At 52.3% G+C, this 21,980-nt stretch overlaps 1 protein-coding gene across 6 annotated transcripts in view; it reads right to left on the minus strand.

Annotated features, from left to right (window-relative positions):
• Nucleotides 1–21,980, minus strand: part of MPRIP (myosin phosphatase Rho interacting protein) — an 81,105-nt gene that overhangs the window by 11,875 nt on the left and 47,250 nt on the right. For 3 of the 6 annotated variants that reach the window (XM_054180294.1, XM_054180296.1, XM_054180295.1), the window contains exons 8-17: nucleotides 20,043–20,184; nucleotides 19,146–19,262; nucleotides 16,550–16,606; nucleotides 15,202–15,270; nucleotides 14,923–15,012; nucleotides 14,280–14,389; nucleotides 13,309–13,347; nucleotides 9,005–9,590; nucleotides 8,019–8,135; nucleotides 984–4,853 (exon numbers count right to left, since the gene is read on the minus strand). In XM_054180294.1, the coding sequence (XP_054036269.1) occupies nucleotides 984–4,853; nucleotides 8,019–8,135; nucleotides 9,005–9,590; nucleotides 13,309–13,347; nucleotides 14,280–14,389; nucleotides 14,923–15,012; nucleotides 15,202–15,270; nucleotides 16,550–16,606; nucleotides 19,146–19,262; nucleotides 20,043–20,184 (5,197 nt within the window). The remainder of the gene's footprint in view (nucleotides 1–983; nucleotides 4,854–8,018; nucleotides 8,136–9,004; nucleotides 9,591–13,308; nucleotides 13,348–14,279; nucleotides 14,390–14,922; nucleotides 15,013–15,201; nucleotides 15,271–16,549; nucleotides 16,607–19,145; nucleotides 19,263–20,042; nucleotides 20,185–21,980) is intronic. The other 3 variants (XM_054180297.1, XM_054180298.1, XM_054180293.1) reach the window with 2 other exon arrangements.

The following is a 21,980-nucleotide window of genomic DNA, read 5'->3' on the forward strand; positions in this document are numbered from 1 at the left end:
CTGCTGGGAATCCTCTGCTGCCCTAAACCCACTTCCTACCTGGAAATGTTCTCCAATCAACAACAAAACACCAAACCCAAAGATAGTTTTTGCGCTAGACATGACTATCTCAGGCTGGCTGTGTGGCCAGTCTGACTGGTGGAGCAATCTGAACAATGGCATTTCATGGCTGCTGGGTTTTTCTGCACCTGGCCTGGGTTTCCTGTAACTGTGCACTGTTTGTTGTGTGAAGAACTGCTGGTGTCCCACACCAGGGTAGTTCTCACAGGCTCCTGTGGAGGAGCTTTGCTTTGCCATGGAACTTGGCATCCGTTTGCAGCTGCTTTCCTCAGGGACATACCTTTGGAGAGCGTTAACTTTGCATTTCATCCCACATTTTTGAGGGCAGGAGAGACAGACTGGAGGTTTGATCAGACTGGGAAAGACAGAGTGGAGGAATGCTTTTGAAAGGAAGTCATGAACAAAGTGTACATTTCAGGTACAAGGAGAAACACTCTCTTTGTACTGAAGGAGAGCAAGATGTTATCAGGCTACTTGGAAACCCTCCCTCTACAGGCAGAGAACATCTCCAATAATCCACCCTCCCACTGAGACCAAGCCCCCAGCAATGCATTTAGAATCACAGAATCCCAGCACACTGGGGTTGAAAGGAGCTCTGGAGATCTTCCACTCTAATCCCCCTGCTAAAGTAGGGTCAGCCACAGCAGCTTGCCCAGGATCCCAGCGGCCAGGGGGGTTTGGAATCTCCCTAGAGAAGGAGACTCCACAACCTCTCTGGGCAGCCTGCTCCAATCCTCTGTCACCCCTGAGAATCCCCCAGCATGGAGGAAAGGAGAACACCATGCTTTACAGAGGCACTTCTCACACCCTGGGGCTTGTCTGGGCACACTGGCTCTCTTGGGGGATACCCCTTGGCTCAGCAAGTGAACCCCAGGACAGAAGGCACCCTCCCACACACTCGGCAGCGATAAACCAATCAAGACCTTTAAGTTTTCAAAGTCTTTCTGGTATTTTTCTCTCAGGGTGGAAGCGTTCCCCTCCAGGTGCTTGTTCTCCAGCTCATCCCTCATGACATTCATCTGGGCCTCCAGCTCCTGGATGCGTTCCCTCAGGCCGTGCATGGAGTCCAGGTCACTGCTGGGACCCTGCCCGGTGTCACCCTCCTCACCGGCCACCCAGGCGTCCCCGCCGCCCGGGCCTGCCGCGGGGGACACCTCCGGGTGCTGCCTCTGGTACTCGTCGAGGGTCTCCTGCAGGCGCTGCAGGTTCTGGGTGTAGTGCTCCTGCAGCGCCTGCAGCTCCTCGCCGTGGATGACCTGCAGCTCCTTGATCTTGGCCTGGAACTTGTCCTCCAGCATTTGCATCTGCTCCAGGTGGTAGCGCTCCATGTTCTGCTTGTCACGAACAATGGCATCCAGCTGGTTGAGGCCCTCTGTCCTCTCAGCCTTCAGAGCATCCTCAGTCCTGTTCAGCTGCTCTATCACGTTGCGGATCTCCTCCTCGTACCGGCCCTGCAGCTCGCTCAGGCTCTTGCTGTGCTTATGCTCTTCCTCCTCCAGGAGCCTTCGCTGGCTGTCGAGCTGGGACACCTTGGCTTTGAGGTCGGCGTTCTCCCTCTCCAGCACGGCGATCACCTCGCTGTACTCACCCTGCTGCTTCCTGAGCAAGTCCTCGTACTCGTCCCGAAGGAGAGCCACGGTCTTCACGCGCTCTTGGCAGAGGGCATCCATGCTCTGCAGGGACTCCTTGTAGGACTTCATCTCTCTCTCGTACTCCAGCCGGACTTTGCACGCAGCATAACAAACCTGAGCCTGGACAATTGCATCGTGCACCAACAGAGAGGAATAGCGTTCGAGGTCTGCCATGCAGGAGTGGTAAGAAAGACTCTGAGATATCTTCAGGAGCTTCTGACAGTCTCTCACTGCCTCCTCAGGAGGCAGAGAGAGTAAGGCAACAGATATCTCCTTCAGAACATTTGATTTGTCCTTTAGCTGTTGGGCAAGGTCTTCCTGAATGGAAACAAGAGCTTCACTACTTCGGCCCGGCAAGCCGCCAGGCTCCTCTGCCTTGGCTAATTCCTGACACGGTACCATCTGGAGGCAGCTCCCATCCCAGGAGATCTGGGTTCTTTCTGAAGCATCTTTTTGAATTTCAAGTGCTTCAGAAATCTGGTGCATAACTCTGTCAAAATCAGGAGTCCTGTAGGCTTGGATGATCTCCTCCAACATGCACTTATGCTGCTGGAGAGCTGTTTTGGTATTGTGCAGGTCTTCTTCGATTGTTTTTAACCTGCGATGAAAAGATTCTCTCATTTTCTGCGCGACAAACCCAAGTTCTGCCTTGATCAATGTAGCATCTGCCACAGCACTGAGAAAACAAGGAGAAAAGCCCAAGCCTGTTGTTTCTGTTTTGCCCTCGGCTTCTCCTTCTCTGCTGCTTGTCAAGCGCGCTCTCAGCTCCTCCACCTGGCTCCAGAACTCGCCTTCCAGGAGCAGCTTCTTAGATAGGACGCTGGCCAAGTCAACCGCTGCATGAGAAACATTTGCTGGCTCCAACAAAACCACCTCAGCCGTTCCCTGGATCTCTCTCAGAAGCTGAGATATCTCAGAGCTTGCATTTTTCAGAGACTCTGCTATGAGGTTGATGAGAGAGGCTTCAAATGCCACTCTCTCAGAAAGCCACCTCAGCTGGCTGGCGTCGAACCCTTCTGCTTGCTGCTCCTTGGAGTCATGCTCCTCTTCTCCCAGAAAACCTCCTGCTGGAGTGGGGCTCTCGGCGATAAGGCTCTCGCTCTGCTGATACTGCGAGGGGACCGGCGCCCCGCTCAAGGCTTGGATTGCACTTGATAAGGTGGTTTCCATGCTGGACAGAGTGACAAGGAACAAGTCACCCTCTTTTTCCTTGTCTGATTTGGGCAAAGATCTCAGCTGCTCCCTGCACTTCTCCAAGCAAGTCAGTGCTTGCTCATTTTTCATTTGGAAACCTCCCAGCTCGCTAACGTGATTCTCTATGAGCTTGAACTTTTCCTGCCTCTCGCCCTCCAGCTGGGAGATCAAAGCATTGACTTGGGACAAGCTGGTCTGAAGTTGTTCCCGCAGCTGGGACTCTGTGTTGGCCCACTGATGGTGGAGGGCGATGAGTGTCTCCTGATTGTGGCCGTGCTGGCTTTCCAGTTTCATCGTTACGTCTTTGAGCTTCTCCTCTGTAATGTACAGCTTGGTTTCCAGGGAGTGGATGATTGAGAGATAGGTCTCAGAGTCACTTGTTCCTGATGATGGGTAACCAAGAGCTGTCTCTGAGGACATGCTTTCTTCAGACAGGGATCTGTCTTGGCTCGTGTCTGAGGAGGTACTGCTCGTCCAGTTTTTCTCCGATCCGTCTGGGTGGATGTACTTTTGGCACTGGATGCTAGAGAAGCGGATTCTTTGCCTCTTGGCCCCCATGACTCCTACGTCAGGCTTTGCTAAGGCTTTCTGAACCAGCTCTTGGTCCTGGAGTTCTACAGCTTTGGATGGGGAGCCAAATTCCTCCACTGGCCTCTGGCTGGTCTCAAGAACCTCGTCCTCCTCCTCCTTCAGTGTGTAAGTCAGAGCTGGGAGGACATCCTGAGTTTGCAGAGGCTGCCCCATTTGAGATGGATGACTTTCGTCAGCCTCAAGACTGGGGCCAAGGTCTTCTGCCTCCTCAGCACATGGCCCTGTGCTTACAGCAGCTAATTTCTTTAAAGCCTCCTCCTTGGCCTTTAGCTTTACTTTAGTCTCCTCTAAACTATTGTCTAAAGCAACCATTTTAACAAAAGCCTCGGTGAGATCTTGATCTTTCTTCTCCACAATTCTCAAGTGCATTTCTTTAACGTGTCTCAGCTCCTCTTCCTTCTCCTTCAGCACCTTCTGCACACCCTGGAACTGATCTGACACCTCCTCGAATGACTGCTCCAGATTGCGGTAGTTGGTCTCTTCCATTTTCAGCTTTGCTTGCAGCTTTGCAACTTCATTATCTGACTCAGCAACCTGATTCATGAGCTCGTGGAACCGGCATTTGATCTCATCTCTCTCTCCTTCGAGCTCCTTGATGTGCTCTGCGAGTTTCTGGATGCTGGCCTCCTTCATCATCAGCTGCTCCTCCAGCTGGTGGACAAGCTCACTGCCTTCAAACTTTGCACTCAGCTTCTCCTTCTGCAGAATCTCCATTTGCTGCTCACTATTTTGCAGCTGGTTCTCATACTCATTGGCCTTCTCCTCCACCTCCTTCAGACTCCGTATCAAAACCTGCTTTTCCCTCTCGCAGCTCTCCAGCAAAGCCTCATAGTTCTTCTGCAGCTTCTCCTCCATCAGGATCCGCGTTTGCTCGCTGGCGTTCAGCTGCCTGCTCAGGTCTGCGATCCTGTCCTGGAGCCGCTGCACCTCCTTCTGATGGTCTCTCTGCAAAGCCTGCTGCATCTCCAGGTCCCGCAGCTCCTGAGTCTTCTCCAAGAGCAGAGCCTCCACGGTCTTCAGCTTCTGCTCGCTGGCCTTCAGCTGGGAGCTGAGCGCAGCCTCGCCGTGCTGCCACTCCTCCAGCTGCTCTCTGGCTTTCTCTTTCTCGCTCCTCAGGTCGCTCTTGAGCTTGGCCAGGGTCTGCTCCTTGATGGAGAGCTCGGCCGCCGCATTACTGAGCCTCGCCTGCAGGCTCTGAATCTCGGCTTCGTGGTGCCGGATCACGTCCTTGGCCTCGGCGTAGCTGCGCTTCAGCGACTGAATCTGCTGATTGATCAGCTCTTGACGCTGGCATTGGGCTTCCAGCTCGTTTTGGAGGTCTTGGTTGACTTTGTGGAGCCTCTGCCAGGCACCTGATGGCGAGGCGGCCACCTCGGTCTTAAAAAAATCGATTAAATACTTAGGTTAGTAACACTCTTGGCTCTCCCTCCTGAGTGTCACACCTCTGGCCAGGCAGGCCACGGAAAAGCTCCTCACAGCGATTTGGCTGCTACCCACATGCTCCAATTGGGATGATTTGCTCTTGGCACAATTATTTATTTTTTTTTTTTCCTGTCATGTTTTAACCAACTTTTGTTTGGTTTTGTTTTGGCTATTTTGGGTATTTGTTTGGGTTTTCTTTTTTTTTTTTTTAAATGGGTGACAACTGCTTTCCAGTAACAGAAAACATGGACCACAACATCACAACAGCTGTACAGTTAACAGGCTAAAAGGATAAATAAAATAATAAATAAAACAAAAGGAAAAAAAAAATATAAAATCAAACAGAACCAAAAAAAATAAAGGATGAAAAAAGAAACACCAGCAGTAAAACGGAGACAGACAGACAGACGAGAGAGAAACAGGGAAAGTGAGGAGGGGGAGGAGGGGATGGGCACAGGCCAAGAAGAAAGGAACTGCTTTTTCCTTTTTTAAGCAGGTTTGCTTGTTTTGTTGTGAAACAAAAAGTGCACAGTTCAGGTAACACAGTCCTACCAACCAAAAGCAACAACAGAGAGTGAGGCGACAGCAAATGACATCACGTCCCGCCCCGGCGCAGGGAGGCAGGAGAGCCGGCGTGGCGATGTCATTTCTGTGACTGCCAAACAGGACTTTTAGTGGCTGCTGATCGCATGGAAGAGATGTTGTTATGCTAAAGTTTAAGGCTAGGGAGGAGCTAAGTTCTCTACCTGCAAAACCAAACCAAAACAGAACCAAAAACCAAAACCCAAACGAACAAACCACCAAACCAAACGGCCGACAAAGGACAAAATGAAAAGCCCAACGAGTGAAAGGAGGGGAAAAGGTGTGATGAGAACGTGAAAGGTAAATAAAAAATTCAGAGAAACCAACCTTTGTGAGATTCAAACCAAAGCAATGTAGCATGCAAAGAGAAAACTCACAGAAAAAGTCATGCAGAAGGCGACAGAAATTATGGATCTTTGGGGGGGGGAAAAAAAGAAAACTTCACAGACAGGAAGAGGCAAGAGAAGCACAGCGTTAAGCCTAGGAATTTGGCCTGCCTTGCTGTACTCTGGTTGCTGATAAGGAAAGCCCACAGATGTGACACTCAGTTATGTTAAGTTAAATTTCATGCTTTACACCAAAAACATGCAAGAACATCCGCCCGGGGCAGGTTAGTACGTGACCCCTCCCACCCCCCGTGACCGGAGCCTGGGGACGTCTCCAGGCTGCTTTCGAGGAGCAGGAACCCCCTTTGATTCTCCCAGTAGGGTTCTAAGTTAGGGTGTCCCATCTTGAGGAAGCTCAGAGCAAGAGAGGGGTTACATGAGGCTGGAGAGGCTTTGGTGCAGGGCACATGCATAGGGGTGGGTGTCTCAGCAGCTGCCTTTCAGAACGTGCAGCATTTGTTATGTCAGGGCAGTGGCTGGGGGGGGCCATGCTGCCAAGGAGGGGTTGGTGTCCCCCAGGCAGCTCAAGAAGGATGAGCTGGCATCAGTCAGGCTCCTCCGATGCCCCTCCCCACAGACAAGGTAGGAACCTTTCCAAGAGCAGACATGATGGAGGGGGAGGGCACATGAAATTCAGAGGGTCTGTCAAAAAAAAAAATAGAAGCTGTGATGTCTGCCCAGAGTCTGGGGCTGCAGAAACCTCCCACAGCGAATCCACCCCTGCACAGCAGGGCTTGGGGGGGTTACTCCCTTCTTTAACAGGACTTTAATCCCTCTGCTCCCAGGGAAGCATAAGGGAAATCCCCAAAACAATTAGACTGGAGCAAGAAAAGGACTCCAGTTCTTCCAAAAACCCTCTCTCTAACTTCTAGGTCAATGTTTGGGTCACTTCTCACTGCAGCCATGTTCTGCTCAGCTCTTCTGCAGACTTCCCCTCTTGCCCTCACTCTTCATATCGAGGCGTTTCGGCCAACTTCAACATGACCAATCTGATGGTGGATTCAGCATCCAGCTTTTAGCCCAATTCCCTGATTTCTTCCAGGCTCCAGACAAAGGGAGGTCGGCTGCCTTTGCCCCAGGGAAGTGGGAGTTAGTTACTCTTCCGTCACTGCCAAGTGAAAATGGAACTCCTCCAAGCAAGCACTGTCAGCTCGGGGACTCCAGAAATAACTGCAAGAAAAACTCTTCCAAGGAGGTCACCAGCAAGGAAGGCAAGATGCCTCCCTGCCTGGGCTGTCTCCACTGCCTGTGCAACTTCTCCAAGGGAAATTTATCTCATGAGAAGTAAGGATGCAAGGTTCAGCAGTGGGTTTGCTGCCCATGGGAGCTCAGCGCATGGCCATACTGACCCAGAGCCAGTTTGGCCAAGGAGATGTGGGCAGGTCAAAACGCTACCCCTGCACAAAACAGGACTACAGACCCATGAGAGCAGCCAGAAGCTGCCCTGCAGGTGTCACAGCTCCTCCAGGTACAGATGCTCCCAGAAGAAGGGTTGGAAGAGGTCCACTTTATTTGGAGGAGGGGAGAGAAGGCTTCCCAAGAGATCCAGAACCAGTTCCAGGCTTTGCTGAGGAAAGGCATCTTGTAATAGCAGAAACCTCCAAGTGATCCAAGACAACAGGTTGTGCTGGTGCAAAGCCTGCTCTGGCTGTGAGGAACAGGCCCAGGAGATCACCTGTATGTGCTGTTTGCCCATGAACTGTCACACAGATCTGCTAGGGCAGGAGCAACTGCTGAGCTAGAAGATGGGGTGCCCTGTGTGCACCCCACTGCCTGTGGGGAATAACTGGGGCACAGAAAGGGGGTAAGAGCTGTTGCACAGGCAAACACAGGAGAGAATGGATCAAAGGTGGACTGTGCTGAGGTCCCACTTGTCTTGCATGGCTTTGTTTTGTTTTCCCTTGGGGATGGATGCTAGCAGGTAACTCTGTGCCCTGTCTGCTGCATCCCAGATCAGAGGTTTGTTAAGAAGTCAGACCTGGTGAGGCTCCAGAATTAGCAACATCTGCAAGATCAAATCTCTTGGGAGCCCACCCTGTGGTACACATCTGCATCAGCCAGAGGGTCCCAACAAACGCCCTGCACTGAAGTCCACCAGGGGCCCCCTCGGGCGCAGGGGAAGATGGATTTTCTCTCCTCCCCCCTCTCCTACCTGCAACACGTAGCCCTCCCGGGCGCTCTGCTCCCGGCCCAGTGCCACTTTCAGCTGGTCCTGCAGGTGCCGGTTCTGCTCCAGGAGCTCCAGGGCCTCCTTCTGCTTCTGCTCCAGCTGGAGGAACACCAAGAGAGACAACGTCCAGCGAGTGGGCAGGGGGTCAGTCATAAGGAGACAGCGAGCAGGGGACACAGAGCAGAATGAGCAGGGCCTTTGATGGCACTGCTGCTTTGCCCTGCTCTGGGATCTGGATTTCATTTTGCCAAGCAAAATCCCTCCCTGCTGAAAGAAGGGAGCGATGCCCTCCTTTAATTTGTAAAGCTCATGGCAGCAAAGGATGAATGGCACCAGCTTGTGCCAGGCATGGCCCCAGCAAATCCCAGCCTGGTTCAGGTCGCTGATACTCCTGGGTACTCCACACCTGCACCCCTTTCATCCCAGCTAATACACCTTAATCCCAACTAACAACAACCTTTGTTAGCCCAGGCATGAACCTTTTCCAAGTGAGCTGAGTCTCCTCCTTCCTTTTCCTCAAATTGAATTTCAGATTGTTTGAGGTAGGCTCCACAAAAAGGGCACCTGTGTGGCATGTGCCACCATTCAAACCAGTTTAGAGGTCTGTAGACACAGCTGCAGACACAAATCTCTACTGCTGCAGAGGCACACAGCACTCCTGAGTTAGAACGGGGTGTCTGCTTGATACACACCAATTGTACCCTCTCATCAGAGACAGGCTGGCCAAGAGCCAAAGAAGCTGTTTAAGTGGGAGGGGGTAATGAAATCCCACCCTTGGAAGAAGAGCCCTTTCTGCAGCTGTGAGAACACAAGAGCCATTTGGGAACAGACAGGGACCTGTACCCTGCCAGCTCCCCATAGGACCCTATGGCATCCCCTACTACAAAGCAGGAATAAGGGCAGCTTTTCTAAGCCTCGTTCAGGCTTCCTACAGCTCCTGCAGAGTTCCTGCAGGCAGCCTGCTTTACCTCCTTCTCCAGCAACGTGGTCAAGTGCTGCTTCGTCAGCCCCTCGTCCCGGTCCTCCGCGTGGGCAAGGTGCAGGGGGGTGATGGGGATCTGCTTCTCCTCTCGCAGTGGGGTGGTCTCCACCTGGTGCCAGCGCTGCTCGATCTCCACGTGGACATTTTGGGGTTTGATGTCCGCTGGGACAGGTAGGATCCGGTCCACCTCCATCCTTAATGCTTCTTCTGACCCTGCCCCATCCACGGCATCGATCATCTCGAAGCGCTTGCGCCGCTCCTCCCGCCGCCGGGCTCGCTCCCGCTCCAGCTCTCCCGAGTCGGCATCGGTGGCACCAGTGTCCCTTGGGAAGGCGGCAGAGCCACTCTTGGAGGAGTCTGCAGCATTTGCACGCTCCTGAGCCAGGGCCTGCTGGATGGGACGAAACTCAGCCCAGTCAAACGTCTTGGATCGTCCTTCTCGCCGGCGCTCCCGGGCACGGCTCCGCTTCTGCTCTGGGTCCAGCTCAGCTTGCTCCGCATCCGGCTTCTCGCTGGGCTTTGGACCAGCCTCGAAGGAAGAGCTTGTTTTGCTTTTCTCTTCCGGCAGGGAGCTGCAAGGACAGAGAGAGGGTGATGGAAGGAGTCAGTGGGTGCTTGAGAGGAACGGGCACTCCCACGCATGCCTCGAAGAGCCAAGTGGAAAGGGGCTGCTGGAAGCCCAAGCCAATGCCATGTGGGTGCCCCCTGCCCCTCCGTCTCCCATCGCTTCTCAAGCACAGGAGCTGATGGCGCTGGTGTGCAAAGCCTTGGTGCAAGTGACCCCGGCTGCTCCTGGGCACCCCTTGGCCCCTGGTGAGCAACCGAGCCTGACCTCACTCCTCCTCACCAGCCACCCTGGGGCCAGTGACCGTGACCCAGCAGCAGCCCATGGCTAAGGCAGAGACCCCAATCCATCCATCCAGGCACAGAAGAGGCTTTGAAAGCTCCTCGCGTGCCCACCGTCTGGCTCGCTGCCCACAGCCCCGGGGCGCCATGCACACACGCCGGGCAATGCGGCCACAGTCACGTGCTCACGGGGAGGATGCCACCAGTCCCACCAAAATCAGCCTGGCTTCAGAGCTGCAGGATGGAGAAGCACAGAGCAGCTCCCAGAGGTCTTGGGTAACAGAAGGGAAGGTTTTCCTTGAGCTTGGCAAAGCTAGGGTATGAATGGGTTGAAAACTTCTCCATGCCACTATCTACACTGAAGGCACAGATCTCCCCTGGGCAAACCAGCCTCAGGCAGCATAGGCAGCCACCCCAGCACCTATGTGCAGTGGTCAGTGCAGCAGGGAGAGCAAGAGTTACTCAACACACCATGGAAGTCACTGGAAATGCTGATTTCTCGAGCAAAGAATGATTTTTTAGTGCTGAGTTAGAGGGTGGTGGGTTGAGAGGAGAGACATACTGGTCAAGCAGGGAACGTTAATGGGGGAAGGCAACACCATCTCCAACCTACCAATAATCCATAATGCAGTTATTAGCTTATTGAACGCAGACATGCCAGCCTTGGAACATGCAGAACCAAATCAAAACAGAAAACAGCAGTGTGCCAAGTTTGCAGAGGAAGCCCATCCACAGTGGGTGGCTGGTGTTTGCTGAACCCTCTTTGCTATCTGAAGCCCCCAGGATGCTCCCCAAGGCACAGCCCTGCTGCTTAAGCCAACTGCTGGCTCTCGCTGCTTCCAGCACAACCACAGCATCCCCCTAGGCTCCAGCTTTCAAGGGCACAGTGGGAAGAGCTGGAAAGCAGCTCCCCAGGCCCTTTGCTGCAGGCAAACTGCTAACAGGGCTCTGACCCATGGGACCATGTGCACCCAGACTGCTGACACCAGGAGGGAGCAGCAGCAGCACAGCTTCTCCTCCCGTCTTGCTAACACACCCCAGCTCCCACAGGCAGCAACCTCGTGGTGGTGCATATGCCCAAAACAAAGAATGGAGCAGAAGAGATGACTCTGCATGGGTCCAGGGCTAGTATCTTCCGATGCACTTTCATCCACGCTCAAACCACCGGCTCAGCAGAGCTGGGTTTCAAGAAATTCTGTCAGTTACAGGCTAAAACCAGCTCAGAGATAATTCCTTCTTTGGCTCTGTCACTTGCAGCTAATAAAATAAACCCAAAAGCACGAGGATGAAGCTTCCTCGCTCCTCAGCCATACCCATGGCTCTAAAGCCAGGCGCTCCGGCTGGAGTCAGCCAGGGATCACAGCTGCATTTTACATAAGGGAAGCAGGGATGAGATGGAGGCTTGAAATGGAAAAGAGTGCTGGGAAAAAAGGGGGTCCTGAGGCCCCCTGGATGCTGCTGAGAGACAAAAGTCATGCTGCTCTGAACACTAGGTGGAACAATCTCAGCATCTCTTGCAGGCACGTTTCTCCTCTGCTGCTTTCCAAAGGGCATGGGATGTGTGTCAGGGAGCAGAGGGATGGCCGCTGGGAACCCAGCGAAGAGACTCAAAGCCTGACCCAAAGCGTCTTGTTTCATCTCCCCCAAGCGCCCCACAGCTATTAATTCTGCTCAAGCATTTCACACCTCCCCCATCCCAGACAAATTAACCCAGATCACAGGGGAGGGAGGGATTTATAGGTCAAAACAAAATGGTTTTTTTTAAGACAGGTGGCTGTGGCAGCTGCGAGCTGAGCATGCTCCAGCACCCTGCAAGGGACACACGAAGGTTTCAGGGACCTGGGGAGCACTGGGGAACTCAGCCTCAGCAGGGCTGGGAGCTGAACAGGGACGCAGGGCTGGAGTGGCCCCCTTCTTTCCTGCAGGTATTTTCTGTCTGCATGGTCATCATTAGCAGGGTGTAATTAGTGTCTCCACAGACTGCAGGGCACTGCTGAGGGCAGGCAGCATCTGCCCCAGCACCAGGTTCTGACACAGGCAGCAATATAAACAGTAATTAGGAGTTGAGTAAACAAGAAAACCTGTGCTTGGCTCGGTGGAGACATGGCAGAAGGCTGCAGGAGTGTGCAGCGTTGGGCTGGCCCTGGGGATGGGGAGAACACCACCAACCCTCCCAGCACAGCCCAGCATCCAGACCAACGTTCCTCTCACACCCTGTGATGTGCAGGCATCTGCTACCCTCCCTCACAGAACCACAGCATTGTTTTGGTTGGAAAAGACCTTTAAGATCAAGTCCAACTATTCTTTAACTCTACCCAGTCTGGTGCTAAACCATGTCCCTCAGCACTACATCTGCTTCCTTTAAACACCTCCAGGGATGGGGATTCAACCACCTCTCTGGGGAGCCTGTTCCAGTCTTTGATCACTCTTCCAGTGAAAAAGTTTCCTCTAATATCCCATTTAAACCTCCCATGGCACAACTTGAGGTCATTTCCACTTGTCCTATTACTTATTATTAGGGAGAAGAGACTGACCCCACCTCACTCATTTCAGGGAGCTGCAGAGAGTGAGAAGGTCTCCCCTCAGCCTCCTTTCCTCCAGGCTAAACAACTCCAGTTCCCTCAGCCACTCCTCATGAGTGTTTGGCAGTCTGTCCTTCAGCCTTCCAGCAGTCCCATTCCCAAGCCGCTCCCCAAGTGTGGATGTTAAGGACATGCCCAAAGCCAGGAGGGATGGGCTGGGATACCCATGCCAGAACAAATGGCTTGTGAGCAAGCAATGGTGAACACAGCCCTGCTTCACACACGGCACAACCCTTCAGCTCACAGCAACGTGACCAACCCACACCAGACTCTACCCCATCCCAAACCAGCTCAGTGGAAAACGACACAAGTGCACCTCTAATTCTCTTCTGCCCAGCTCAGGACTGAGGCTCAGGGTCTGTTTATGCAGCATAACAAGTAACTGCCCAACTGGCACCTGTGCTTGGATCCTCTCACGAGGGTAAGCCAAGACAAACCACTTTGTGTAGGCTTGGAGCAGATGCAAAGACAGTGAGCACAGGACTACCATGCTGGAGTAACCTGTTAGGCTATAAATATATCTGGTTCTTTAAAGGCAGAGATGTCCCCTCAAATCTCCTCCGTCTTCATCTTCATATCTAGTCACATCGGAAGATACCAGTGTGAGGGAATCAAGTGTCAAGACCAGGTTGCTTCTTCCCTTCTCTCTGGCTTTTATTTAAAGGGGAAAAAAAAAAGGAGGGAGGAAAAAAGTGGGAGGGGGGGAAGAAAGAAGGAAAACAAAACAAACCAAAACAGAACCAAAAATAAATGGAAACTGCAGGACTTCCCATCCGAGGCGCAGGAAAGGAGGAGCATGCAGCGAGTCACGAGATATACAAACCACAGAACGTTAATACAGGAGAGAACACAGTATTCCAACCTGGGCTTCAGCACGGATAGTTTCAAAGAGAAGTTTTTCCTGGGATTGCATGGAAATCAAACATACACAGGAGTGAGGAGAGAGGAGGCTTCCCCGAGACCCCCCGCGAGATCCACCAGAGCTCGGGCAGGGCTGGGAAGCGGTGGCTGAGTGCCGAGTGGGAAGGGGAAGGAGAGAGCGGAAGATCTCTGTGCCAGCAACAGCCGGTGAGAAGAGCCATCCCGTCAGTGTGTGGGCAAACCTGGCAAAAACCTGCTCCTTGTAGCTAAGGTAAGGACAGAGATGGAGTTAACGGTGGGGCTGTGTCCACAAAGCCTGTCAGAGGTGGCCTGTAGGAGGGTGGTTGGCAGAGTTAGCTGTGAGGAGGTCAAGCACCTTTCCCTACAGCCACAAGCACTCACAGAAGGCACTCTGTGGGATGGGGGGGTCCCTTCCTCTGGCACTGACAGCAGGAGATGACCCAAGAGTTACTAACATGCGAGGGGAATGAGCTGCAGCAGCTATCTGGAAAATCAAGAGGAGGGAAGATGATTTGCTGGCTGCAGTTGAAAATATAACAGAGCCAAGCAGCTTCTAAATTGAACCCTGGGCTCGTGCTGCCATGACCCGCGGAGGGGATGGGCAGCTCGTGCTGAACAGTAGCCAGAGGAAAGGGGGAACCCAGCACAACTGAATCCAAGTGGTTTCACAATACCTGGTGGGAATCCAGTAGAGCCTTGATATAGGAACAGTATTTCATATTCCTATGCACAAATTAAAGCCACATTTTCAACCCTCTTCAAAATCTGCACAGGTAACTGAGAGTATCAGCAGCATCCCACACAAACTAAGCCCAGAGAGAGAGATGGGAGAGAGAGCCACAGCTTCCAGGAACAAGCAGGCTCAGAAAGAGGAAAGAAAGGGGTAAGGGAAGAGTTACTCCTGCACAGAAACCAGACAGCTGCAGAGGCTGCTAAACTGCCCTCCTTTACCTTGTTACATCAGGAGCAGTGGTGGGGCGAACGTGCTTCATGATGGTCTGGATCCAGTTGCGGCGAATGCCAGATGTCATGGCAGAGAGGGTGAACTCCCCTTCCTTTGTCTAGGGAGAGAGAAGGAGCAGCTCAGAGCAGCTGACTGGACCCACCAGCACCTTCCCACAAGTCCCATTACTATGCTGCACCCAATCTCAAGCACCCAGTGCTGGGACACTGCTTGATGGCCATGCACAGGTCAGACCCAGCCCCTCCATCCCCCAGCACACTCACAGTGGCAGTTGGTGTTTCTCAGCAATCTGGTTAATTTTTTCTGTAGCTGAGACAAAACCTGCCCTTCCCCTCTCTGTGTTTTGTGAATCACAAAACCAGCTCTCAGACCCAAACACAGAGCTCTATGGGACATGGTGGGCAGTGCTGGGTGCCCTCTCTTAGGTGTTTGGGGAGATGTTTCCCTTGCAAAGACGAGCATCCTCTAGCAGTGGCACGGCAAGAGAGAGCAATGATGGGTGCCCTCTCTTAGGGGTTTGGGGTGATGCTTCCTTTGCAAGGATGAGCATCCCCTAGCAGTGGCACAGCATGAGCAGCCCCAGCAGCTGCCATGCAGCCAGACTCTTCCTCCCCAAACCATTTTCCTTACGTGGATCTGGAAGCCGTAGTTGCGCTGAACTGGGTACTCAGTGACATCATAGCACGTGGATAAATCGATTTCTCCATCCAGGTCAGCTGCCTGCAGAGGGAAAAGGTGTAAGAAGGTAAAATAAGACAAAATGCTTTGCAATCCTGAAGTGTGATGAGCACAGCAGGTCTGTGAGACCTTGAAATCTGGGAGACAGCCTGCCCAGGGCTGGTTTGGGAGCTGCTGGGGCTGCCCTGCGAGCAGAGCAATGGATTGGGCACTGATGGGGCAGCCACTCACCTCCTCTGCCACTGAATCCCGGTAGTATCGCAGGCTTTGGTCGGTCAGCACAAACCAGTGCTTCTTCCACTAAGAAACAACCAAGATGGGGCAGTTACAGCCTTGCTCTTTCCCCATCACTGGAGCTCATCACCCAGTGGAAGTATCCCCCAGAGAAGCAGCTCACAGCCTTTCCCCTCCCAGCTCTGTTCCTGATCTCACTGAGAGGGCCTCCTGAAGAGACCCCAACAGGCAGCAGTGCAAGGGATACTGTGATGGTTTGCACCACCAGGAACCCAATTTCCCCAGCTCTGTTGCACCAGCAGAGCACTGGAGCTGCAGCAGCACCACACCTGATTGTGACAGTGACAGACCACAAGAGCCACAAGGCACAGCCAGAACGTTCCCATTAGCTCCACTGGCAAGATGATGCTTTCAGTGGCTGCACTTAAAGCCTCAGAGGGACCTTGTTTTTTCAAAAAACAAGCAGCAAACCACTCAGATTTCATCTGCAGTACCTAGAAATTAAGTTGGAGTCTATTCCTGGCCCTCACTCTACACAAATACACCTTCTGCAGGCTCCCAGCCAGGCACAGGCTTACCCAAGGCAGCTTTCAGTGAACAAAACACTTGCTCCAGCAGGACATTCTCTACAGACCTGCCTGCAGCCCAGGATACCCTCAGTGCAGCCTGGGCTATGGTGCTCAACAGCTGTGGGCAAGCTGTCCTCAGTTTTCCTTGACAGGCTGAGCAGAATGCAATGAAATCCAGGGAAGGAGTGGTTTGCAAACAGCCAGGGCAGCAGTGCCCATCTTTAAGGCTCCAATACAGCAGCACATCCTGCATCCCCCTGGGAATGGACAGGAGCAAAGTGGCAGCAGCTGCTTCCCCCAGTGCCAACTCAGAGGCATTTATTTTTTCCTTGGTTGTGCCATTTCCCCAGTGCTCAGGAGACCTCATCTGAGCCTTGCTACTCACACCAAAGAGGTTGCTGGGTTGAAAGGAAGATGAAATTAATAAGAGAAAGGGAACACACTGCTAGCCAAGCTGCCCCAGCTCACTAGAAACCCATGATACAACATCCAGCTGTGGGGCTTTGAAGCCTCCCCAGGACAGAGCACCAGCAATTCCCAAACACTGCTGGCAGAGGATTCTCACACAACCACTGCTGCCTGGCTCCAGACTTGCACAAATTCCCTCTCACTGCTCTGCCCCAGCACCTACATTGGACATTTGGGCTTTGTCAGCACCAAGAGCAGCCCTATGTGCAGCCTGCCCAGGCAGGACACTGCAGTGCCAGCTGCCAGAGACCAGGAGCAACCACAGCACTGAAGACCAAAGCAAAGGGCAGAGCTTCCCCTGGACTCACCTGCCCATCCTCATACTGCTTTGTCAACCAGCCCTTCTTGAAGTTCAGCAGGTCAGGCTGCAAGAAAGAAGAGGGGTGATCAGAGGGGAGGGAAGAGGCATCTTCCAACAGCAGTGGCTTGATAAAACACATTGCAGCAATAAAGGAGATCAGCAACAGTTAAATTCATAGAATCCTAATTTGGGTTGAAAGGGACCTTTAAAGGTCATCTAGTCCAAACTGGATCATTATATTGTGTGGTGACTCAACCTCCTCCTCCCAAGAGGAACACAGACCTACTGTATGGTTTATTTAGGCTGTCCCCTTCCCAGCACTTCTCTTGTAATCTCCTACTGTAGCACCAGCGTTAGAGAGGAAAGAGAAGCAAGGACTTAGCAGGAGTGCAGGCAGCTTTGTCCTTTGACTGTGCATTACAAAAGACAAACTATGTGCTATTGATGAAAGGCTGCAGGGTTCAAACCAAGGCTGAGTTCCCAAGGTTGGAAATGGAGGGAATTCCAGTACTGCACCACCCAAATGACACCTGCTCATTCCTCCCAAGTGGGTGCACTGGGATGCTGCAGCTCTGAGAAAAGCAACCAAGACAGCGTGGGATAACTCCCACCAGCCCTTCCTCCCAGCCCTGCCCGTGTGCAGGGAAGGATGTGGTGGAAATGCTTTCACTCCCTCGAGGCTGAGCTCCTCCAGCTGCTCCATGTGCAGCAGAGTGGAGGAGGAAAGGACAACAGTGTGTGAAATGCAGCTGGAAAGTCTGAAACCAGCTAGAGCAAGGGGAGCAATGGAAAACTGAAAGGTTATTTGGTCAAACCTATCCTGTGGGGTGGCATATCCCATATTTGAGTGCTCCCATGGTGGTGGGAACCCAGCCCCACTCCATAAAAACCCAGGGGAAAGTAAATGCCACCTTGTCCTCCCTAATTCCCTAGAGAATTGCAGAAAGAAGTGGACAGATGCCAGCCTGAGCAGCCCTGGCTGTGATGTGGCTGCAGGCAACAAATTCACTGAGCCCCACCAGGACCTGCTGACGAGGCAGTGATAAGCCACAAATGAACCACAGAAGAAATGGCATTTGCAATGCCTCCATCCATCTCTGAAGCGGGCTGGGAGAGCTGGGCATCCTTATCTCAGCCCTAATTTACCCTGAGAGAGCAATACCATCACCTCCCTGCTGCTTCTCTGCCAAAGTGCAGGTGCTTACAGGATCTGGGTCCTGTTTAAGCTCTTTGTTATAAAACAGGAGAGTGTCAAGCAAAGGATCAACACTTTGGATCAAAAATAACCAGCTCAGTCATGCACCTTGCAAAGGAAAACAGAAGCACTGCAAGTGTTAGAGCTGCTCACAGGCTTCCTGCTTATCAACTGGGAAGAAGAACAGGGTAAGTATATTCTGCAAAAGCAGATGAATCCCTCCTTAGCAGCATTCATAGTACTTCACTGCACTTAGCTTCCTCAGAATTCAAGGAAAGGATTTAAGGAAGCAGCTCCAGAGGAAAGATGATGCCAAGCAGCAGATGCATGTTTCAGGCTGGGCTGCAGTGAGACATCACAGAAGCACCTAGAGTGGGAAGGTTTCTCCTGCAGGTGCTGCTTCTCCATGGAAAACACTCTGCTTTCCTCTGAGTGCTTGGGCAGGCAGGGGAGCAGCTTTGCCTGAAGCTGCAAAGCTACTGAAGCATGAGAAGTTTGGGACCAGCTGCCACTGAAGGGTATAGACATCAGAAACCAAAACCAGATGAAGCACTTGGTGGAAGAGATACCCTGACAGAGCAAGCCACAGCTCTGCTGTAACCCACTGAGCCTAACAAGGGATGAACTCTCCCTTGGCTTTTATCCTGATGGATAACCAACTTGATCTGACACAGCAAACCCAGCGGGCAGGGGAGAGTCTTGCCATCACACACAGATGTACTTAATGCAAGGAAAAGGTTTTCTTCCCAGTGACTGCATGATTTTCTTGCCTTCACTAGATGATGTGCATCATCTGTTTATGTGCACTTCTTGCCCCTTTTCATTAGCACCAAGAATCTGAGCATCACAAATCACTTGTGGCTGTAGAAGTCTACATGAAAAGCTACTTAAAAAAAACATAATCACTAATAAGCTACTGCACTTTTCTGAGGAGTCCTTCAACAGAAGCTGTCCATCCAGGAAAAATGCAGCTCCTATTTACAATGGCTGAGTAATCTTTTTGAGATTAGCAAGTGTGTTTATTCTGTTCCTGCAGAAGGGTGGTGAGTGAGAGGAGAGCATTCTGTGTTTGTTTTGTACTGCTTGCCTCCAGGTCTGGTGAGCATTTGAAACGTGCAAAGGGAGGAAAGCTCAGCAAGGCAGGTCCAGCCCTTCCTCGCAGCCTTCGTCCTGCTCACAGCCACTTGCAACTGCAGAACCACCAAGCAAGAGGCATGAGGAGCCCAGGCCACGTGTTGGGTCTCCTCAACGTGCCAAGGGTGAAGCCAAGTCACCGAAACCTGCTCCAGATCTGTCCTACCTGCTGGCTATGGGGGAAGGAGCAGACAGTCCAATTTTCACTGGACCTGCCCAGGAAGGGCCTCTCATGTGCTCCCCCAAGGCTGAGGGCACGGCCCCAGAGGCTCACCGTCATTGAGGACTCCGTGGACCTTCTGTCCAGCGACTTTGCTCGGCGGTGTGGGGACAGAGGAGATGCAGACACGTCCAGGATGGAGCCCACAGCTGCACCTTCGCAAGTGAAGTCCTGTGTAAACAGTGTTAGCCCAGATCAGTGCAGGAACTAGGACAGCCAGTCCCACTCTCATGGCTCTCAGCATAAAATTCTGTGTACTTAAGAGGCATCTCAGGCTCACAAGTGCCATTTCATTGGCAATACAGGTTTTTTTTGTCCTCTCAGGCATTAATTTGTTCCATATATATTTAAGCCTATCTGGGACTCTCCCAGCTGCCTGTTTCTTTTGTTACTTCACCTCATCCTGATGTGTCCTGCCACGCCAGAGCTGAAGTTTCTCTCTTTTTGGAAGAAGGAGATAAGACAGCCTGGTATTAGCCTGATCAGAACAGACTAGGTATTAGGAATAAATTCTTTACAGTGAGGGTAGTGAGACACTGGAAGAGGCTGCCCAGGGAAGCTGTAGATGCTGCCTCCCTGGAAGTGTTCAAGGCCAGGCTGGGCCAGGCCTTGAGCTACTTGGTCTAGTGGAAGGTGTCCCTGCTCATGGCTGGGGGATTGGAACTAGATGATCTTAAAGGTCCCTTTCAACCCAAACCATTCTATGATTCCACTCTGATCTGCAGCTGGGCCATGGGAGCAGAGAAGCAAGCAGCAAACTGGAGCAGCCTGAACACACACACACACACACACACAGAGCGGTTTGGCTGCTGCAGGAGTCTGCCTGCAACTCCAGATCCTCTGCTTCACCCAGGGCCAAAGCCTAGAGCTAAATCCTGAAACTAAACCCTGTATCCTGGGTTGCTGGATCCCAGCTGCCATCCCCCAGCAGCCCTCAGCTGAGCAGCTTACTCGTTTCCGGGGGAAAACTCTCTTCTCGCTGCGGCCCTGCCGCGTCTCGCTGGACAGGGCAGCGCCGCCCGGGGCGTTCGTCTCCATGTGCTCCGCGTTCTCTATATCCAGTGCCTCAAATTTTTCAATTACTTGGGACCTCCTGGAAAACAGAGAGAAGAGGGAAACCAGAGCCAGATTAAACACCAGAACTGCAACTGTGCCCAGCTCTACAGTCCCACAAACTCCCGGCTGCAGCATCGCTCGCCCCAGTGTCCACACACGCCTGGGTTTGGGCCCTGCTTCTCTGCGAGCTCATTTTACCTGGGGCCAAACCTTCATACAACTCAGCTCCATGAACAGCCTGTTCTCAAACAGCCAGAAAACCCTTGCAAAACCAGCAATCATTTTTGACTTGTGAATTTTCCAGCCCTTGGAGAAGCAGGGATTATTGAGCAGCCCTGGCTCAAGCTTTGACTTTACTCTCTGGTGCTGCAGCTATTGATGGTCCCCTCAGGCCACAGAGCAGAGACACACCAGAGCAAGCTGGGGCACAGAGGTGGCTTTGGGTCACCCTATGTGCTCACTGCAATCAATACCCTGTAAAAATTCAGCCCCACATGGGTAACATCCACAGGATTGCACCAAATGGCCAGAGCTGACTTGAGACAAGGGGTCTGGCTTGCAGAGTGCATCAGCTGAAAAGGCTTGAGGAGATGAGAAGCACCCGGTGCAGGCACAGCAGGACATCCTCTGCAAAGCCCTGGGATTCTACCCTGCTCTAAAACTGGTCTGCAAATCCAGTGTGGACAGCAGGGCTCTCAGACAGTGCCTCCAATGGCCCATCACACCGTGGCACACACGTCTCTGAGAGCAGAGGAGAAATGCGGATGGAGCAGGAGCCAGCCCCAGAACAAACCCAGATGGGATGCTCCTGAGAATGACAAGCACCTTTGCAGGGGGAATTGAAAGTGCCATTTCATCATGAAAAGATGCTCACTGACCCACAGCAGAGGAAATACTGGAATTCTCAAAGGAACCTGCTGGTGTCTAAGTTTGCATGCCCAGGGGTCTGGGCAAGCATCATCCTCAGGTCTTTAATCACAACCTGGGAATGCTGTAGTGACCCATACCCACCACACACACACAGAGACCCCCCCAGCTGAGCTGCAAGCTGTGAGGTTTAAAGCTCCACTGTGAAGCTCCCCAAGGAGATCAGTTCAGGAGGGTCTTCTACACAAAATTTGGACCCATGCATATCACATCTGAACTCAGGGCTGCTTGCTTTGTGTGAACCTCTAATGTGCATGGCAATCACAACGGCAACCACATGAGTGGAAATAGTTATGCAAAAAACCATCTTTAACACTTCCCACAGAAAAGAACAGCAGGTTAAGAACTCAAAACCCATGAGATGTTGAGTTTTCAACCAAAATTTGCACCAAATTCCATAAGTGTGACCAAAAGTCTGAGGACATCACATCCCCCCCACTCAGCAGGCTGGGGGCCCCACCGCTGCTGCTCAGAGCCAGGCTGCCAGGACTGGGTGCTGAAGTCCACAGCCAAAGAGGAAGGGACAAAAATCACTGGGGAAGACTTGACTTTGCAAATTCAAGTGTCTCTGATGTTTTTGTGGGACATCTGCTCAGCCCATGCTGCTTCCCAGTTTGCAGACTGGGAAGAGATTCGCCCAGAGCTTCCAGTCCCCCTGGGATGTTCTGCTCGTGAGAGGTCTGTTCAGCATTGTGGAGCATAAATCCACTCCTCCAACAGACATGGAACTGGTTTGGAAGTCACCATTTTATTTATTTTTTTAAACCCTTTTTACCCTGGCCCAAGCCTTCTCTGAGTGGCAGTTTAGGAAGAAGATGCCCACGAATTAACATCATCTGTGCCCTGTTAGGGGAAGGCCTGAAGAAAAACAAATCAGGAAGGGAAAAAAAAACCAAACCAAAACCA

The sequence above is a fragment of the Dryobates pubescens genome, chromosome 4, assembly GCF_014839835.1.
Source record: "Dryobates pubescens isolate bDryPub1 chromosome 4, bDryPub1.pri, whole genome shotgun sequence".
NCBI classification, from domain to species: Eukaryota; Metazoa; Chordata; class Aves; order Piciformes; family Picidae; genus Dryobates; species Dryobates pubescens.